General features: G+C 42.6%; 1 protein-coding gene across 2 annotated transcripts in view; it reads right to left on the bottom strand.

Annotated features, from left to right (window-relative positions):
• Positions 1-16646, bottom strand: part of ATXN7 (ataxin 7) — a 123511-nt gene that overhangs the window by 33601 nt on the left and 73264 nt on the right. For both annotated transcript variants that reach the window (XM_070738157.1, XM_070738158.1), the window contains one exon: positions 2809-2913. In XM_070738157.1, coding sequence (XP_070594258.1) covers positions 2809-2913 — 105 coding nt within the window. The remainder of the gene's footprint in view (positions 1-2808; positions 2914-16646) is intronic.

Here is a 16646-nt window from a genome sequence, read left to right as displayed (position 1 = left end):
CTGGAACTCTGTGTCCGTTACAATGTTTCCCAAAGTGAGAAATTCTTGGGCTATACTGTAAGGCTAGTTCAAATTTCACTTGCTCTCAAGTTATAGAACCGTGATGGTGAACCTATGGCACACGTGTTACGGGTGGCACGTGGAGCCATATTGGAAGGCACGCAAGACACTGCCCTGTGTCAGCTGCAGCACGCATGCGTGCGCTGGCCAATTTATTTTCAGCCTTTTGAAAGGCCGTTTTGCCCTCTGGACCCTTTAGGGAAGCGTCCCTGAAGCCCCGGTGGCAAACAAAAATTGCCCAATGGACTAACCAGTAGTTCGGGAAAACACACTTCTGGTTTGCTGGGGAATTCTGGGAGTTGAAGTCCAAATATCTTCAAGTTGCCAAGGTTGGGAAACACTGCTCTGGAGTGCAAAAAAACAGCACATTGAGCAAACCGGAAGTGCATTTTCCGAACCTTCGGTTTGCCCATTTGGGCATTTTTTTCAGGTAGCCCTGTGCATGTGCGCAGGGATGAGGGGGGGGACTTGTGTGCATGGGCCAGGGACGCATGGGGGGTATGCATGCATGGGGGAAAGGGGTGTGGGCATGTGTACGCATGCTAGCACACCCTCACACTCCTTTGGCACATGAACCAAAAAAGGTTCGCCATCACTATTATAGAAAGAAGGGTGTGTGTTTTTAATATAACCCCAAAAAATATATTACAAAGAGTTGCTTTTGTGATAGATTGTTATAAAAGCAATGCTTCCTTTAAAGTACTGGTGCCTCTGCATGCTCTTTCTCCTTGTGTCCATAAATTAGCAGTGGCTGATAAATTGCTGTGGTCATTGGTGTTTTTGTTTTACTGTATGATCTGTCATTAACATTAACAGTATTGCTGAAGCATTGTTTGTGCTGGTGCATCTTGTTTTATTCTTGCTTTTAACACTGGTTTGTATGAATCATAGAATCATAGAGTTGGAAGGGACCTCCAGGGTCATTGGGTCCAACCTCCTGCTCAATGCAGGATTCATTAAACCATCCCAGAAAGATGACTGTCCAGTCTTTGTTTGAAGACCTCCAGTGAAGGCGAGCTTACCACCTCCTGTGGCAAACCCTGGTTTATCACCCTTGCTGTTAGAAAGTTTTTTCTGATATCTAATCTAAATCTACTCCCTTGCAGTTTCAATCCATATGAATCAAATTTTTACTTGAATATGATAAGAGTCTCTTAGTGGATTCATCTGGAACAGAGATGGGGAACAATGGTCCTTTATGATTTGTAGATTTCAACTCCAAGAATTCCTGATCCAGTCAAGCTGGCTCAGGAATTCTGGGAGCTGAAGTTCACAGGTCATAAAAGGCCATAGTTCCCCACTCCTGATCTAGAAATTGAAAGAATGTTGTAGATGTTCCTAAAGAATTGTCTCCAAAGTGGATATAGCTAGTCACCAATAAAACATGTTTGCAATAGAAGTGCAATAAAATTTATTCTGTTACAGGGAATAATTCTTACAAAAGGAGAACCATGTGTGTATAAATTTACTTGACCAAAGAAAATGAATGCGATGAATAGCCAGAAAGGAATATATACACATTAAATCCCATTGTATGCTAAATTAATATCTTGGGGCAACTAGATTGACATGGTGGAAAAAGTAGAAAGAAAAATGAGGAAACAATGGAAAGGAGGAAGAAGAGGAGGAGGATCAAATGAGGGAATTGGAATTTTAAATGTAAAGTCTAGAAAAATAAAAGATGGCAGAAAGAAGAAAAGGAGGATAGCTGAAAACCATTAACAGGGAAGATCTTCACAGTTTTGACTTCTGATAAATAGCTTTCCAATTTAACTTCTTCAAATGCAGTGATTCTTTAAAGGAGCTCACAATGTGCTCAAAACATATGAAATGCCACCACAATGTTAGGAACTCCCATTCTAATAAAATAAATAAATACAGGAATTTGTAAAGTAGAAGTCAATTTCTTCCCGTATTCCCATTTTCCCAATGAGAACTTTTCACAACCTGATCACAAAATATAAGCAGCAGTAAAGAATTCTGACACAGATTTTGAGAATTGTTTAGAACTTTTATATTCTGTGTTTTAAAGAAAACTCAATTGCTGTTTTCTTTCTGTATTTTTGACAAACGTGTCTGTGTTAATGCAGCCTACAGCTTTAGAATTTCTCCAGCCCAATGCTAACTGAGTATGATCCTGCTCAGCTTTTTCAGCTCAACCAGAACAGATAAGTGCTGCCACCTAGCTGAACCTCACTAGGTCATTTTTAAACAGCAGAACATAAACCATAAATCAAAAGATAAAGTTGAAAGGACAACTGAGTACTCCTCTTACCCAGATATGATTACTTTTGATAACTGAGTGCATATTAAATCCTACATATAACATTTTCTTGTAGACAATATTCTCTCTGGAATCCCCATAAAACAAAGTTTGAACAATAGTGGAAAAGGCATTCAAATTTAACAAAGTATTATTTGCACAACTGGTTTAAATTACCAAAACCAGACTCCATCCTGATAGCACATAATAGTAGTTATAAAGACAAAATCCAAGTCTGATTTATAATAGTTTAAATATGTAAAGTCTAAATAATAAAGTGCTGTGGTTATTGTGTTAACATTTCCCGAAACATAAAAAATGTCCAGTTATTTCTTATAATTTAATACATAATGAATTATTCAAATTTGTATATATTTACATAATGCAAATGCACCATCAGCTTTTAAGATAATAAACAAAGATAATTAAAAGCTGCGAAGCTTAATCTTCAAACCCTGACAATTAAAAAATGGTTCAGTACTTACCATAATGTGATTGAAATGCCTGTGGTTTTACGACCTGATTACAGTGGTTACACATCACCAAATAGAAATCATCATGAGCTGGGCAAAGACCAAATATTGGCATATCTAAAATAAAGAGGACAAATATATATATATATCTCACTGCTAATCAGAATCAGCGTACAATTTATGTAAAAGTAATATTTGATGTTACCATAATTGAAACCCTGATGCTGTATTTCAAAACCAGCAGGAGGCAAAAGCCCAAAGGGAGAAAATGAGCAGGCAGTTATTCAACTATTTATATTTATAAAAGCATTTCAAAAGTCACCTTGCTCCTCAGAAAAGTGCTCTGTGATTTCCAATTTAAAACACAATAATTTAACAAGATAAGATACTGTATGCGGAAGAGTTAAGAATAGGGAAAATATTTAAAAGCCAAGACCAGAGATAAAATGTTCAAAATATTTTGAAAATGATGTAGCAGAACCATACAGGCAAAACATGATAAACGATTTCCTAGAACTAAACATTAATACAGTGTTTTTCAACCAGTGTGCCGTGGCACACTAGTGTGCCGCAAGACATGGTCAGGTGTGCCGCGAAGCTCAGAGAGAGAAAGAAAACAAGAGAAAGAGAGAGAAAGGGAGAAAGAAAGAGCAAGAGAGAGAGAAAGAAAGAAAACAAGAGAGAAAGCAAGCAAGAGAGAGAAAGCAAGCAAGAGAGAAAGCAAGAGAGAAAGCAAGAAAGCAAGAGAGAGAGAAAGAGAACAAGAGAGAAAGCAAGAGAAAGAAAGAAAGAGAGAGAGAGAGAGAGGGAGGAAAGGTGGGAGAGAGAAAGACATAGAGGGAAGTAGGGAGGGAGACAGAAAGAGAGCAAAAAAGAGGAAAGGAAGAGAGAAAGAAAGGGATGGAGAGAGAGAGAAAAAAAGAGGGAGAGAAAGAGGGAGAGAGAAATAGAGCAAAAGGGAGGAAGAGAGAGAATTTTTTTGTCCAAACTTTTTTTAGCCGCCCCCCCCCCTCAATGTGCCCCATGGTTTTGTAAATGTAAAAAATGTGCCGCGGCTCAAAAAAGGTTGAAAATCACTGCATTAATATACCAAATTAACAAATGTATTCCAACCTAATTCCTCCTTCCTCAGCTGGAGCCAAAATGTTTCTATCCCAGGTCTCTTTATTCCCTTTTCTGAATGGTGGGAAAAACAAAAGGACCTCTAAAGAATATAATCAGCCAAATGAGGTTCATATAAGACGTCCTCATATTTTACCAAATGTATTATGTTTTTTTGTTGTATTATATCTTCACAATAAATAAGATATTTGTTATTATTTTCATATAACTCACATATGAACAAGGAATAAATTTATACTATATTAAACAAAACACTATTAAGCCTCAGAAGAGTAATTAATAATTAGTATAAAAATAACATACTGAAGCTATACTGAAAATTGGTCAGTTTGTTTGTGATCCAGCGTACACCAATGTAGGAAGTTAATTGGAATACTTATCAAAACAATATGTCATCCATTTCGCTATGCATTTATGAATCTATAAAACACCTGCATGTTACAATGGATATTCTGGGCGTTGCTTCCTAGCACAAGCAGAAGAATTAGCTTTTAGTTTGACTGATCAGCACATTATAACTAAACCATTTAATGTCCCAGAAGTATAATTCTTATTAGAGAAAGTGAGACAAAACTACAGGAAAATAAATATAATCCCCCCACTGACTTCCTATTTAACATTTTTATTATTAATAAACATTAATTACCATTTAGTGTTTTAAATTCAATTTTTCTTTAAAAACATAAACTACTCATCACATAGCTAAGATAATATGCTACGTAAAATCTTTGAGATAGAGATTCCAAGCTACATTTTAAAAAGGGTTCTTAATCTTGGTTCATGAACCCTACCACCCTTTGAGAGTTTAACAAAACCCATGGAACACATTTTCAGAAAAAATGTAATTATATTTATAAAATACATACTATATATTTAATATGTGATATTACAAAGAAAACCAATTAAATTACAAATATGCAATTTAGTAATAAATATGTTTCTTTATTAATTCAATAATTCATTAACATGATGTGGTACATTTGAAATAGATGTCTGTGAATGTAACCATTTATTGACAGTCCATCTCCCCAAGGTTATAGACCCCAGGTTAAGATCCCCTGCCTTCAAAGTTTACAACTAAGACACATTAATAAATTCCTAACAGGTTGATGTAGCTTCTGCCTCAGTATTTGGATGAGGGCCTGTCTTGGAAGCCACAATTGGAGCTGGGAAGTCCATAAAAAAAAATTGCAGGGTATTTTTGTAACTGCCAAGAAAAATACATACTAGTAAATGCAATCAACAACAGACTAGTTCAACCTGAGAGCATCTTTATATATGTTGTGGTTCAACAAACAGTAAAATATTTGGAACATTGTTGCATATTACTTTATAGGAATACCAAGCAGTTATAGAGGAATGTAATCCCAATTTTCAGACTGTAAAACCGAAGTGTTTTTTGAGGTTTTTCACAACTTCTGTATCTTAAATCTCACATGTAGAATAAAATGGACTTTTCTCTACTAGACCTTATAGAGTAATTCATTATACTTTCTTCAAATATTCTACAATAATATAGTTATTTGTCTAAAGTTTTATGTTAGCAAGTTTTGGAACTAATTTTGGTATATGTGTGTGTAATTAAGTCCTATTATTATTCTTGTTCAATTTATATCTCAAATGTATAGCCAAAGAATACTCAAGATGGCTTTGTCAGATATTTTTCATAGACACCTGGCTCATTTCAAAAGAGCCAGACACTGAAGGAATTCAACGAGACTTATCTCTTGGTACAATATTGCAATCTTATGCCTGTAGATCAGGGGTGTCAGGTGGGATATGGCCCAGGGGGTGCTTAGAAGAGGCATTGGTCTTACCTGATATGCACGCGACGAAGAAGCAGACTTGGCGTGGCTACCAACTGGACATGCTCAACAACAGGTAGATTCTCTTTCCTGAACCCGCCAAAAATGTGGAGGACGCCATTTAAAAAGTCAGTCCAAGGAGAAAAATAACCACGCCAGTCCAATAAACAAGGAGTGTGCAGGAATGGACCCCCACAAGGGCAGGGCTGATTGCTGGCTCTATCTGATGGGAAAAGGCATATCAGGTAAGACTAATGCCCCTTCTCCATCGTGGGTGGAGCCAGCACTCAGGATAGCACATACTAAAGCCAAAGGTCCCCTAGGTGGGCATAGTTACAAGTTTGATTCAGTGAGACTCTTCATGGACCCTCCGCAACACTCTTCGGCCAAAGGCCGAATCCGCCGACATGAACAAATCAATTTTGTAGTGGCAGATAGACTGAGTAGAAGCCCAGGTTGCAGTCCAACAAATCTCCAAAGACTCCTGGGTTGCCCATGCTGCAGATGTTGCCACACTATGCATAGAGTGTGTTGTGATCCTCACCGGCCGCAACAGAGCAGAGTTAATACGCCGTAGCAATTGTCCCACAAATCTAATAGCCAATGGATATGGAGAACACCTTCTAACCCAAAATTGTGGTAAAAAAGCCACCAGTAGTGCCTCAGTCTTACGGAACTGGCACGTCTGATCTATGTAAATATGCAATGCATGTTAGACATCCAGGCTGTGCCAAAGTCTCTCTAACAGATGAGCAAAAATTGGGGAGAATGAGCTTCTGAGCCCTGTGAAAGGAGGAATTGATTTTGGGAATTAATGAATGGTTTAACTGGAGAACAACCCAGTCTAAATGAAAAATACACAAGTCCTTCTGAATTGAAAACACTGAGAACTCGGAGATCTGGTGGGCCAACATGATTGTCATCATCTTGTAGGATAGATACTTGAGACCAGCTGACCACAGTGGCTCATAAGGTGATCCCATCAGGGACTGCAACACCCTGGGATGATCCCAAGACAGGGAGTGGTGGATAATTGGAGGGCAAATGTTGGAAGCCCCCAACAAAAAACAGTGAACCATCAGAAACCAAGCCAAAGAGTCAACCTGGTCACAGGACAGGACCGAAGACAGTGGTGCCACCTACTTGCAGATAATCATGTTTGGGGAAAGTCCCATAGGCAAACACTGCTGGAGAAATTTGAGGACCTTTGGAAAAGGAATCCTCAAAGGAGAAAGGTCCTCAACTGCGCACTAAGCGCAGAAGGATTTCCACCTTGTGGTGTAGCTCCTCTCCATGAAAAGACGACAGGATGCCTGTATAGTAAGGATAACCTCGGGGTCATAATCCTGGTGTTTCAGACTGCGCCACTCAACTGCCAGGCAGTCAGTTGGTACCACCGGGGATTCAGGTGGACCAACGCCTTGCTGAGCGAGGATTCGCTCGCTGGAATCCACCATGAAGAAGACACTGAAAAGGCCCTCAGGTCCGTGAACCAGACCCACCTCGGCGAATGACGTGTTAGCAGTATCAATGCTGCACAGTCCTTCAACACCTTATGGATGAACTGAGGCAATATGGGTAGGGGGGAAAGGCGTATAGAAGGCCCAATGGCCAAGATCCCTGGAGGTCATTCACCCCCTCTGCTCCCTGGGATGGAAACCAAGAGAAAAACCTCTTTTTGGCAGGTTCAGGAAGGGGAGCCTACCTGTTGTTCACTGTGTCCAGTTGGTAGCCACATCAGGTCTGCTTCTTTGGTCTCATCAAAGCTGGGTCCTAGGAGGGCGGATCCAGAAAAAAGTAACAGACTTGGTCCTCATTCTGAGTGGACGAGGACAGCCCATCCTGAATGTAATCTATCATATTTATTAAATTTGTCATCCATCTCGCTATCCATAGTTATTCCAAATTTTCATGCTTCCAATATAACTGCACTGGCATGATCATGCTGATCAATTTTTTATTATGTACTAAACACACTTCATTAATTAATTATCATTCACAATTAAGAGCCAAATAATTTCAATTCTTTATTCAACAAAACAGCCTACATAATATTTATAGATTTGTAACTAATTTAGCAATGGTATAGCATAGATTCTAACATCACTGTGGTTGAGGCAAAAAAAACAAACAGAACACAGAAGTGTGTTGGCGAGATGTACTTTTCATATCATATCTGTTTAGTTTGTATTTTCTTACTCAGCTGTAATTATAACAATCATGAATACAGTACACTCTATTTACTTTAGTTCACATTACAACCAGGAATGTATTCTTTATGCTGGAAACAAAGCACTTCAAGTTTGAAACATTTCCCAGCTGACTAGGGATTATCTATCATTTATATTTGTTTCACAAACATGATACAGTAAACAAGCTACTAAACGCTTGGTTATTTTAAGAAATCTAGAGATGCTGATAATATATTTTGGAAGTAGTGTAATTTGTTTAGTTAATAAGAAAAATAAATGCATGTCTTTGCATTTCCTTAGAATTCTAACTAATCCTTCTTCTATGATTGATAATTTACTGAAGGAAATTCTTCAATATGTATTTATTTTAATATGTCAACCTAGATAATTATACTAATACGTTTTGTTCTTGAGATCAATTTTTACTTTGATAACATATTGAAATTGAATGAATCAAAACCACATTTCTTTTCTACCTCTGTTGTGGAAGTCCCAGAAGAGATTACAGAGTTTTCTGTGAGAAGTAATATGTTTTACTATATTAATAAATTCTGCTACAATTAAATTTACCGAGAATACATAATCCTAACCCTGGAAGCTGCAACTAGAGCAAAATCTCTACATTAACCAGGATAACCCAATGTTGTCATATAATATTATTGTTTGTTGTAAGTTTCCTGATACAATTCAAGATCCTGATGACCCTTCATGGTTTGCAGCATGAGGATCTTCATGAATGCTTACTCCAAAACTTAAGAGAGTAAGACAAAAAAATAATGAATGGAAGCTATGCAGGGAGAGATCCAAACTTGAATTAAGAAAGAATATCCTGATCATCAGAGGTATTAAGCAATGGAAGAAGCAAACCTTCTAAAGTTGTGGGTGTTCTATCTAAGACTGGGTAGCCATTTATCCAGAATGGTATAAGAACTCCTTCACTGGGAATGGGGTGGGAGACTTCCAGGATCTTTTCCTACCCTAACAAAACCCTAAGTTTTTGTCAAAAATGTTTCCATTTCCTATTCTATAATTCAGAGTAATTGGTAAACAGATTTTACCAATGCGCACACAATCCAAAATCTGTAATAATATTCAACACATTCTTGTTTTTGCTGACAAGCAGAGCAACTGAGAAGTCCCATAACTGTTGTTTCGCTCCCTGGACATACAGTAGTGGCCAAAATTGTGAAAACGTTTTGGGAAAAGTGTTATTGTTGAAGTTTGATGGCTAATAACACCACTTACTGTATGTTTGTAGTAGTACCCTAAAATTATATATCAATGGAAAGATAATGCAACAAAGTTTCTTCAATTATCTGTTTTCTATGAAAGCCAAATAACCAGAAAAAAACACACAACTTGCTTAAGTTGATATCAGGTAGTTTTCCTTCATCTAACTGTAGCTGATGAGTGTTTAGAGAACCAATCAGGTGTCATCCGGTTTTGGCACTGAGCCAATCAGATCACAGTAGGATTCAGTTATTGATGTCGTGTATTGAAGCTGAGTGGGGGACATTTGTCAGTGTGTTATGTGATCGCTATTTAATTTTATGGTACTATTCCCCCAAAAAAGTGGTGTTATTAGCTATCAAACCTCAAAAACACTGTACCTTTCACAAAAGGTTTCTACAATTTTGGCCACTACTGTACGCTAACATAGTCTGCAGGATCACTTATTTTAAGACAAAGCTCACAGTTCAATGTAGAATTAGATGCAATTAAAATTAGGCATTCCTAGCATCCTGGTAGCAAGACTGGTAATTAGGATTGGACAAAAGGAATAACTTTCCAATGTATAGAAAGTAAGTGATCTTGATATTTGTTGGAAGCCACAGGGCATTCATAAGTGATTTTTTTTAAAACAACAACAAAAAACTTGATTTTCATCTCAAAGCTGCTTTTATCAGTTTAATTCTCCCCATGTCGTAGATATTGCCCATTTCAACTGAATTGCAAAGAACAGTGCACCATTCTTTCTTTGTACTGATAATGTGCATCCTACCAGTTTTTCTTGGAATGCTCTATAGGCAACTGGCAATTGGAAGGAACAGCAAGGAACATGTGAGATTCTAAGAATTTCAGCTGGTCATTGTAAGAAAGTGGAAACATGAGAAACAACTGCCTTTTTCTTCCCGTCTCCAAACTATTTTAGCTGTGGGGTTATAGTATCAACCAGTCTCCTATACAGGTAGACATTGACTTACGATTACAATTGGGACTGCAGCTTCCTTCACTAAGCAATGATCAATTCAATTTCTTTTTGTGGCCAGCCCTTACATGATTCAACACAGTTAAATAAATACAACATGGCTGTTAAGTGAATCTGGCTTTCCCCATTGACTTTGCTTGTTAGAAGCCATCTGGGCAGGTCACAAATGGGGATGATACCCTCATCAGGTAGATCCTCATCACAGCACATTGGGAGCAAGTATTTTTCAAGCGTTTTGATCATTCACAGCATCTTCGGCATCATCCCAAGGGATATTAATAATCTGATGTGACCCTGGGATGCTGTAACTGTTTTAAATATATGCCAGTTGCCAAAGTGCCCAAAATAGGCGTTGATTGCTTACCTGAACGCCTCTTCTCGTACGGTGAGCGGGTACAGCAGTCACATGGGTTGCTCATGTCCAATCCGGTGGAACTGAGCCTAGTGTTAAAAAAGCTTGCTGGATCCGCCCCTTCCCCAGAATTCGCGAATCCGTAGACTAGGCTCAGATGTGAAGCTCTTTAGTGTTCAACTCTCATTGTTAGAGGAAAGAAAGGTTATAGAAGGTATAGAAGACACATACAAGGGCGGGAAGTGACTGCTGTACCCGCTCACCGTACGAGAAGAGGCGTTCAGGTAAGCAATCAACGCCTATTCTCCGTACTGAAGGAGCGGGTCCAGCAGTCACATGGGACATACCCAATAGATTGGTCCCTAGGGTGGGATTAGATTGCTATCGTGAGAGATAACGGATTGGAGTACCCTTCTGCCGAAGGCAGCGTCCGCTGAGGCGTAAGAGTCAATCTTGTAGTGCCTGATGAAGGAATTTGGCGAGGCCCAAGTGGCTGCTTTGCAGACCTCCTCCAACGGGGCTTGAGTCGCCCAAGCGGCCGAAGTGGCTGCGCTCCTGGTGGAATGCGCTGTGATGTTCTTTGGAACTGAGAGGGAGGCCGACTCGTAGGCCTTAGAGATAGTCCCTCTGATCCAACGGCCTATCACTGTTGAAGACACTTTGGCACCCATGACTCTGGGGTGATAGGCTACAAAAAGTGCTTCCGACCTCCGAAAGGGTCCTGTGCGTTGGATATAGATCCTCAGCGCTCTAATGAGGTCCAGGGTGTGCCATCTAATTGCCAAGGGATGGTCCCGTTGGAGGCAGAAAGAAGGTAAGACAATATCCTGGGTTCTGTGGAACATGGAACTGACCTTAGGTAAGAAGGTGGGGTCCAGTCGTAAGACTACCTTGTCCTGATGGAATTGGCAGAGGTCCTGCCTGATTGAAAGGGCAGCCAACTCCGAAATGCGTCGGGCAGAGGTAATTGCCACCAGGAATGCTACCTTAAAGGATAGGTACCTGAGGGACGCAGATTTTAGGGGTTCGTAGGGTGCCTGCGTGAGGGAATGGAGAACCCGTGGCAAATCCCAGGATGGATATCTGTGGACCTTAGAAGGTCTGAGGTTGGCTATACCCTTGAGGAATTCCTGAACTTCTGGGAAGGAACGGAGAGGCTGTCTGCGGGGCCCTGCTAGGACAGAGGAAATGGCCGCCAGATGACGACGGAGAGTACTGGTGGAAAGGCCTTGATGGAAACCTTGCATAAGGAAGGAAATGATCCTGTGTATGGGAATGCACAGGGGAGAAAGACCTTCCTGTAGACACCACTGGTGAAACTTGGACCATGTATGGTCGTAGATTCGATTGGTCGAACCTCTTCTGGCCTTTAAGATGACCTCCACTGTGTCGGGGTTGTGTCCACGCAGTTCTAAGTCTCTCCTGATAACAGCCAGGCGGTGAGGTGGAACCACTCCGGGTCTGGATGGAATGAGGCCCCCTGCCGTAGCATATCCCCCGAAACGGGGAGTCGCCAGGGGTCCTGGACGGACAGCTGTTGGAGATCCGCGAACCAGGGCCGGCGGGGCCAATGAGGGGCGATTAGGATTACTCGGGCCCTCTCGATGAGGACCTTGTGAATCACGTCCGGAAGAATTGGAATTGGAGGGAATGCATACAGGAGTCCTGGGGGCCAGGGGCTCCTGAGGGCATTGGTTGCTTCTGCTCCCGGGGATGGAAACCTGGAGAAGAATCGAGGGAGTTGGGCATTCGCTTCGGTCGCAAAGAGATCCAGCACTGGTAGGCCGAATCTGAGGCTGATTTGATGGAACAGGTCTTGATGTAGATTCCACTCTCCTGGGTCTATCGTTGCTCGAGAGAGCCAATCCGCCTGGACGTTGAGGCTCCCCGAGATGTGATCGGCTAGGAGCGACTGAAGGTGTTTTTCTGCCCAAAGGCCTAACTTGAGGGCCTCCCTCATGAGAGCCTTGGATCTCGTGCCCCCCTGTCTGCAGATGTGGCTTTTTGTGGCTATGTTGTCGGTGAGAATGAGAACGTGCCTGTTGGGGATGCGAGGCTTGAACTGTTTTAGAGCCAGGGATACGGCTCTTAACTCTAGCCAATTGATTGGCCTGGAAGCTTCCTCCGGTGACCACGTGCCCTGGGCTATCGTCCCCTGGGCATGGGCGCCCCATCCTGATAGACTGGCATCTGTGGTGATGACGAATTGGTCCGGGGACCTGAAAGGGGATCCTTTGTCCATGGCCGGAGACATCCACCACCTGAGAGATCTGCGAACCATCGATGGAATGGCAATGCGACGACTTGAGTTGCTGAGCCCCGATCTCTGAAAGGGTAATAGGAGCCACTGTAGTTCCCTGGCATGGAGACGAGCCCAGGGAATGATGCCTATGCACGACACCATTTTACCCAAAAGGGAGGACAAGGTGACTATGGAGACTGATTGCAGGGGTAAAATGCGAGAAATCAACTCCCCTATATTATGTTTCCTCTCAGGGGAGAGGAAAACTTGGGATGATTCTGAATTAATGATAGATCCCAGATGCAATATGGAAGTAGAAGGCTGAAGGTGGCTTTTATCAAAGTTAATAGAAAAGCCATGGGTCTGTAAAACTGACATGGTGACAGAAAGGTTTACCTTTACTTCCTCTAGAGAATTTCCATGAACTAAAATGTCATCCAAATAACATAAAATGTGGATGGGCTTGGCCCGGATATAGGCCGCCAAGGACCCCAAAAGCTTTGTGAAGACTCTAGGGGCCGAGGAGAGACCAAATGGCATAGCCCTATACTGGAAATGTCTGCCCTGGAAGGAGAAACGTAAGAATTTTCTGTGGCATTTGGCAATGGGGATATGGAGGTAGGCCTCAGTGAGGTCTAAGGAAGCCATGAAGTCCCCCGGATGAATAGCAGCTAAGATAGATGACAGGGAATGCATATTGAACTTTCTATATTTGATGAATAAATTCAGCCTTTTGAGGTCCAAGATAGCTCTCCAACCTCCGGAGGTCTTAGGGACCATAAAGAGGATGGAGTAAAAACCCCGGCCTCTCTGACCGGAGGGGACCGGCTGGATGGCTCTAATGGATAATAAATGGGAGATGGCTTCCTCCATCCGGGTATGAGCAGAGGGAGTACTGGGAGAAGGGCAGGAAATAAAACGTTTGGGGGGGGGAGAAATAAACTCTAAAAGGAGACCTTTTTGAACTGTATCAATGACCCAGGGGTCCTTGGAAGATTGGCGCCAGCTAGAGGAGAAGTAGGCCAGGCGCCCCCCTATGGGGACCGAAGGGAGATTACCATCTGGGCTTTTTAGAAGCCCTGTTAGAGGACGCTCCTCTCTGGTAGCGGTATCCCTTACCCCTGGGGTTCCTACCTTGGGAACGAAAACGAGGGGAGTACTGACCTGGATTCCTCTGGTAAGTGGGCGCCTGATCTTGTTGGCGCCCCGGTCGACGAAAGGACTGCGTTTTAGTGGTCTTTTTGGTAGTCGGGCCCAATACTTTTTTCTTGTCCGTGGTTTCAGTTAGGAGTGGGTCTAGGAGATCTCCAAATAGGAGGTCGCGTTTTAATGGACCTAAAGCTAACTGCCACTTCTGACGTACTCCTGCCTGCCATGGGCGAAGCCAGAGGAGTCTTCTGGCCGTTGTGGAGGCCGCAATGGACTTGGCTGCGAATCTGGTGGATTGCAGTGTGGCATCAGCCACGTATTGGGCGGCCGCAAATACCTTGTTGAAGTCCTGTTGACCTCTTAAGTCATCGGGAGGAATATGTTGTTGAAGTTGACGAAGCCATAGGAGCATGGCTCTAGAAAAAAAGGAAGCAGATGCGGAGCTTTTAATAGCCCAGGAATCTGCGGTGAACCCTCTCTTGAGCATCTGTTCAATCCTCTTGTCCTCTGGGCGGAGAACCTCTTCTGCTTCGCCTGGAACTGCAGCCGCAGAGTGTAGGGTTTTTACCGGTTCATCAGGCTTAGGGCAGGATAAGAGATCCTCATAAGAGGGGGATAATTTATACAATCTTTTGTCTTTGGTGGTGAGGTTAAGCCCTGATGCTGGAAACTCCCACTGCTTAAGCAAAGCATCTTTAAACAATTTTGGCATAGGGATTACCTCGTTATCCTCCTGTTCCTCTGTGAAGTAGGGTAAGTTCTCCTCCGGAGGGTCAGTGGATGTAGTGGCCTGCTTCTCTTGTGCCGCTAGCCCTGTGGAAACTCTAGCCTTGAGAAGGAGAGATTTGAACAATTGAGAGGGAAAAATAGTAACTGGAGAAGGAACCTTGATTCCTCATCGTCCGAGAGGCCTTGACATGGATCCTCATCCTCTTCCATATCCTGATCATAATCATCCTGAGAAGAATCTGATTCTTCCTGAATAGGAGCTCTGACTGCTGAAGGAGAATTCAAGGGACGGAGGGGACGAGGAGGAGGAAGAGGTAAAGAGGGCACATTGATGGCAGAGAGCTTGGCATCAATGGCCTTGGACAACACAGAGAAAATAGATTGGAACTCTGGAGGGAGGCTAGAAATATCAGCAGGAGTGACAGAAGAATCTCTGATGGCCTGAGAGGTTCCTGGCTGGGAAGAGTCTTCAACGATATCTGGTTCCTCTGGACCTAAGCCCCATAGATTAGGTTGGGGTCTGTCTAGGTTTGGCTCATCCAGAGATAACACAGTGACACCAGAGAGAGGCAGGATAGGAGCCTCTGGGGGGTCAAGACTGCTGAGCACTTGGGCCTGCACTTTCAAGCGTTTAGCAGATTTATCATGAATTTTTTGTAGGGCTTGGTCCCTTCTCTTCTCAGCCTTGGTGGTTCTGGTCAAGGGGCGGGCTATGGCAGAAGAGGGGGCCGAGGCCTGGGGGATACTGGTTATCTCATCACCTGTAGGCCTGGCCTCTCTGGGACCCTGAGTGGTGCCTCTCTTGGGAAAGGAAGCCATAGTCTGACAATTTACAGAAGACAAGGCTTGAGCCAAAAGAAATCTGATTTATAGGGGGGAGAAGAATTCCAAGCTTTCCCAAGAGGAGTGGGATCCTGCTCCTAGGCCTCGGAGCTGCTGCGACTTGAGAGCAATCTGGGCAAACCCAGAGTTCGTGTTCCCAAATACAGCGTGGCCAGCCTCCCTAAACTTCAATTAAAGTAACCAAGGCACCCTGGTTGGAGGTCTGGCCGGTGGAGAATTAAGCCTGAGCGTCTCAAAGCCCACTCCAAGGATCCAGGCGGTGGACTGAAGCACCAACGTCCGGCAGGAGGCCAACACGAGGTACTAAATTACAGGGCGCGAAGGCCTTCGCGCCAAAAACGAAACCGTTCCGTAAAAGTTTTAAAAGAAACGGCCGGCTAAGTCCAGGAGACTGAGAGGGAAGCGTCTCACACTGCGGGAGGTAAAGCCCTTAAAAGATAATAAATAGACTTGCCTAATGACCTCCAGGCCGAAGGATTGTAAATAACCCAAAACGGCAGCAGGAATAGCCAGCGGCGAGAGGAGCTGCGGGAGGCTAAACCGCTACTTCTCCCCTGAGAGAAAAGCCGAGCCGCCGATGGCTGGCGTTAATTAGCAAGTCTCGAAATTCAATAGAAAGGATTTCTTACTGTTTGGAAGGATAGAACGAAGGGAAGGTGTTAGTGATGAACGAGCTATTCACATATATTCCGCTGGATGCGAGAACTGAGCGAATTCTTGGGAAGGGGCGGATCCAGCAAACTTTTTTAACACTAGGCTCAGTTCCACCGGATTGGACATGAGCAACCCATGTGACTGTTGGACCCGCTCCTTCAGTACGGAGAATACAATTACGTAATCACATGACCCTAGGAATGCTGCAGTAGTATTAAGCACAAGGACAAGTCTTAAGTCACTTTTTTTCAGTGTTATTGAAACACTGGTCACTAAATGAATGGTCAGAATGAATGAGGACTACCAGCAGCTCAAACTGTGAGAACAGAATTAGAGAAAATAGGAGTGCTAAAATCTAAGTTTCATCAGTTGACCACATGACCAGTCCCAGCTTATTGCTACCAAGTCAAAGAGTAAATTTTGAGTGTGCAATGCAATGGTGAAACTACTAGCTGAGCTTTACTACTCTGAAAGAAAATATGAGACCTGTTTTGCTGCCATTCAAAATTGTACAATTTATAATGAGTACAAAGTTATCCCATTATCTCAAAAA

This window comes from Erythrolamprus reginae, chromosome 2 (assembly GCF_031021105.1).
Source record: "Erythrolamprus reginae isolate rEryReg1 chromosome 2, rEryReg1.hap1, whole genome shotgun sequence".
NCBI lineage: Eukaryota > Metazoa > Chordata > Lepidosauria > Squamata > Dipsadidae > Erythrolamprus > Erythrolamprus reginae.
The sequence above is the reverse complement of the archived record's forward strand: the minus strand, read 5'-3'. Positions and strand labels throughout refer to the sequence as shown.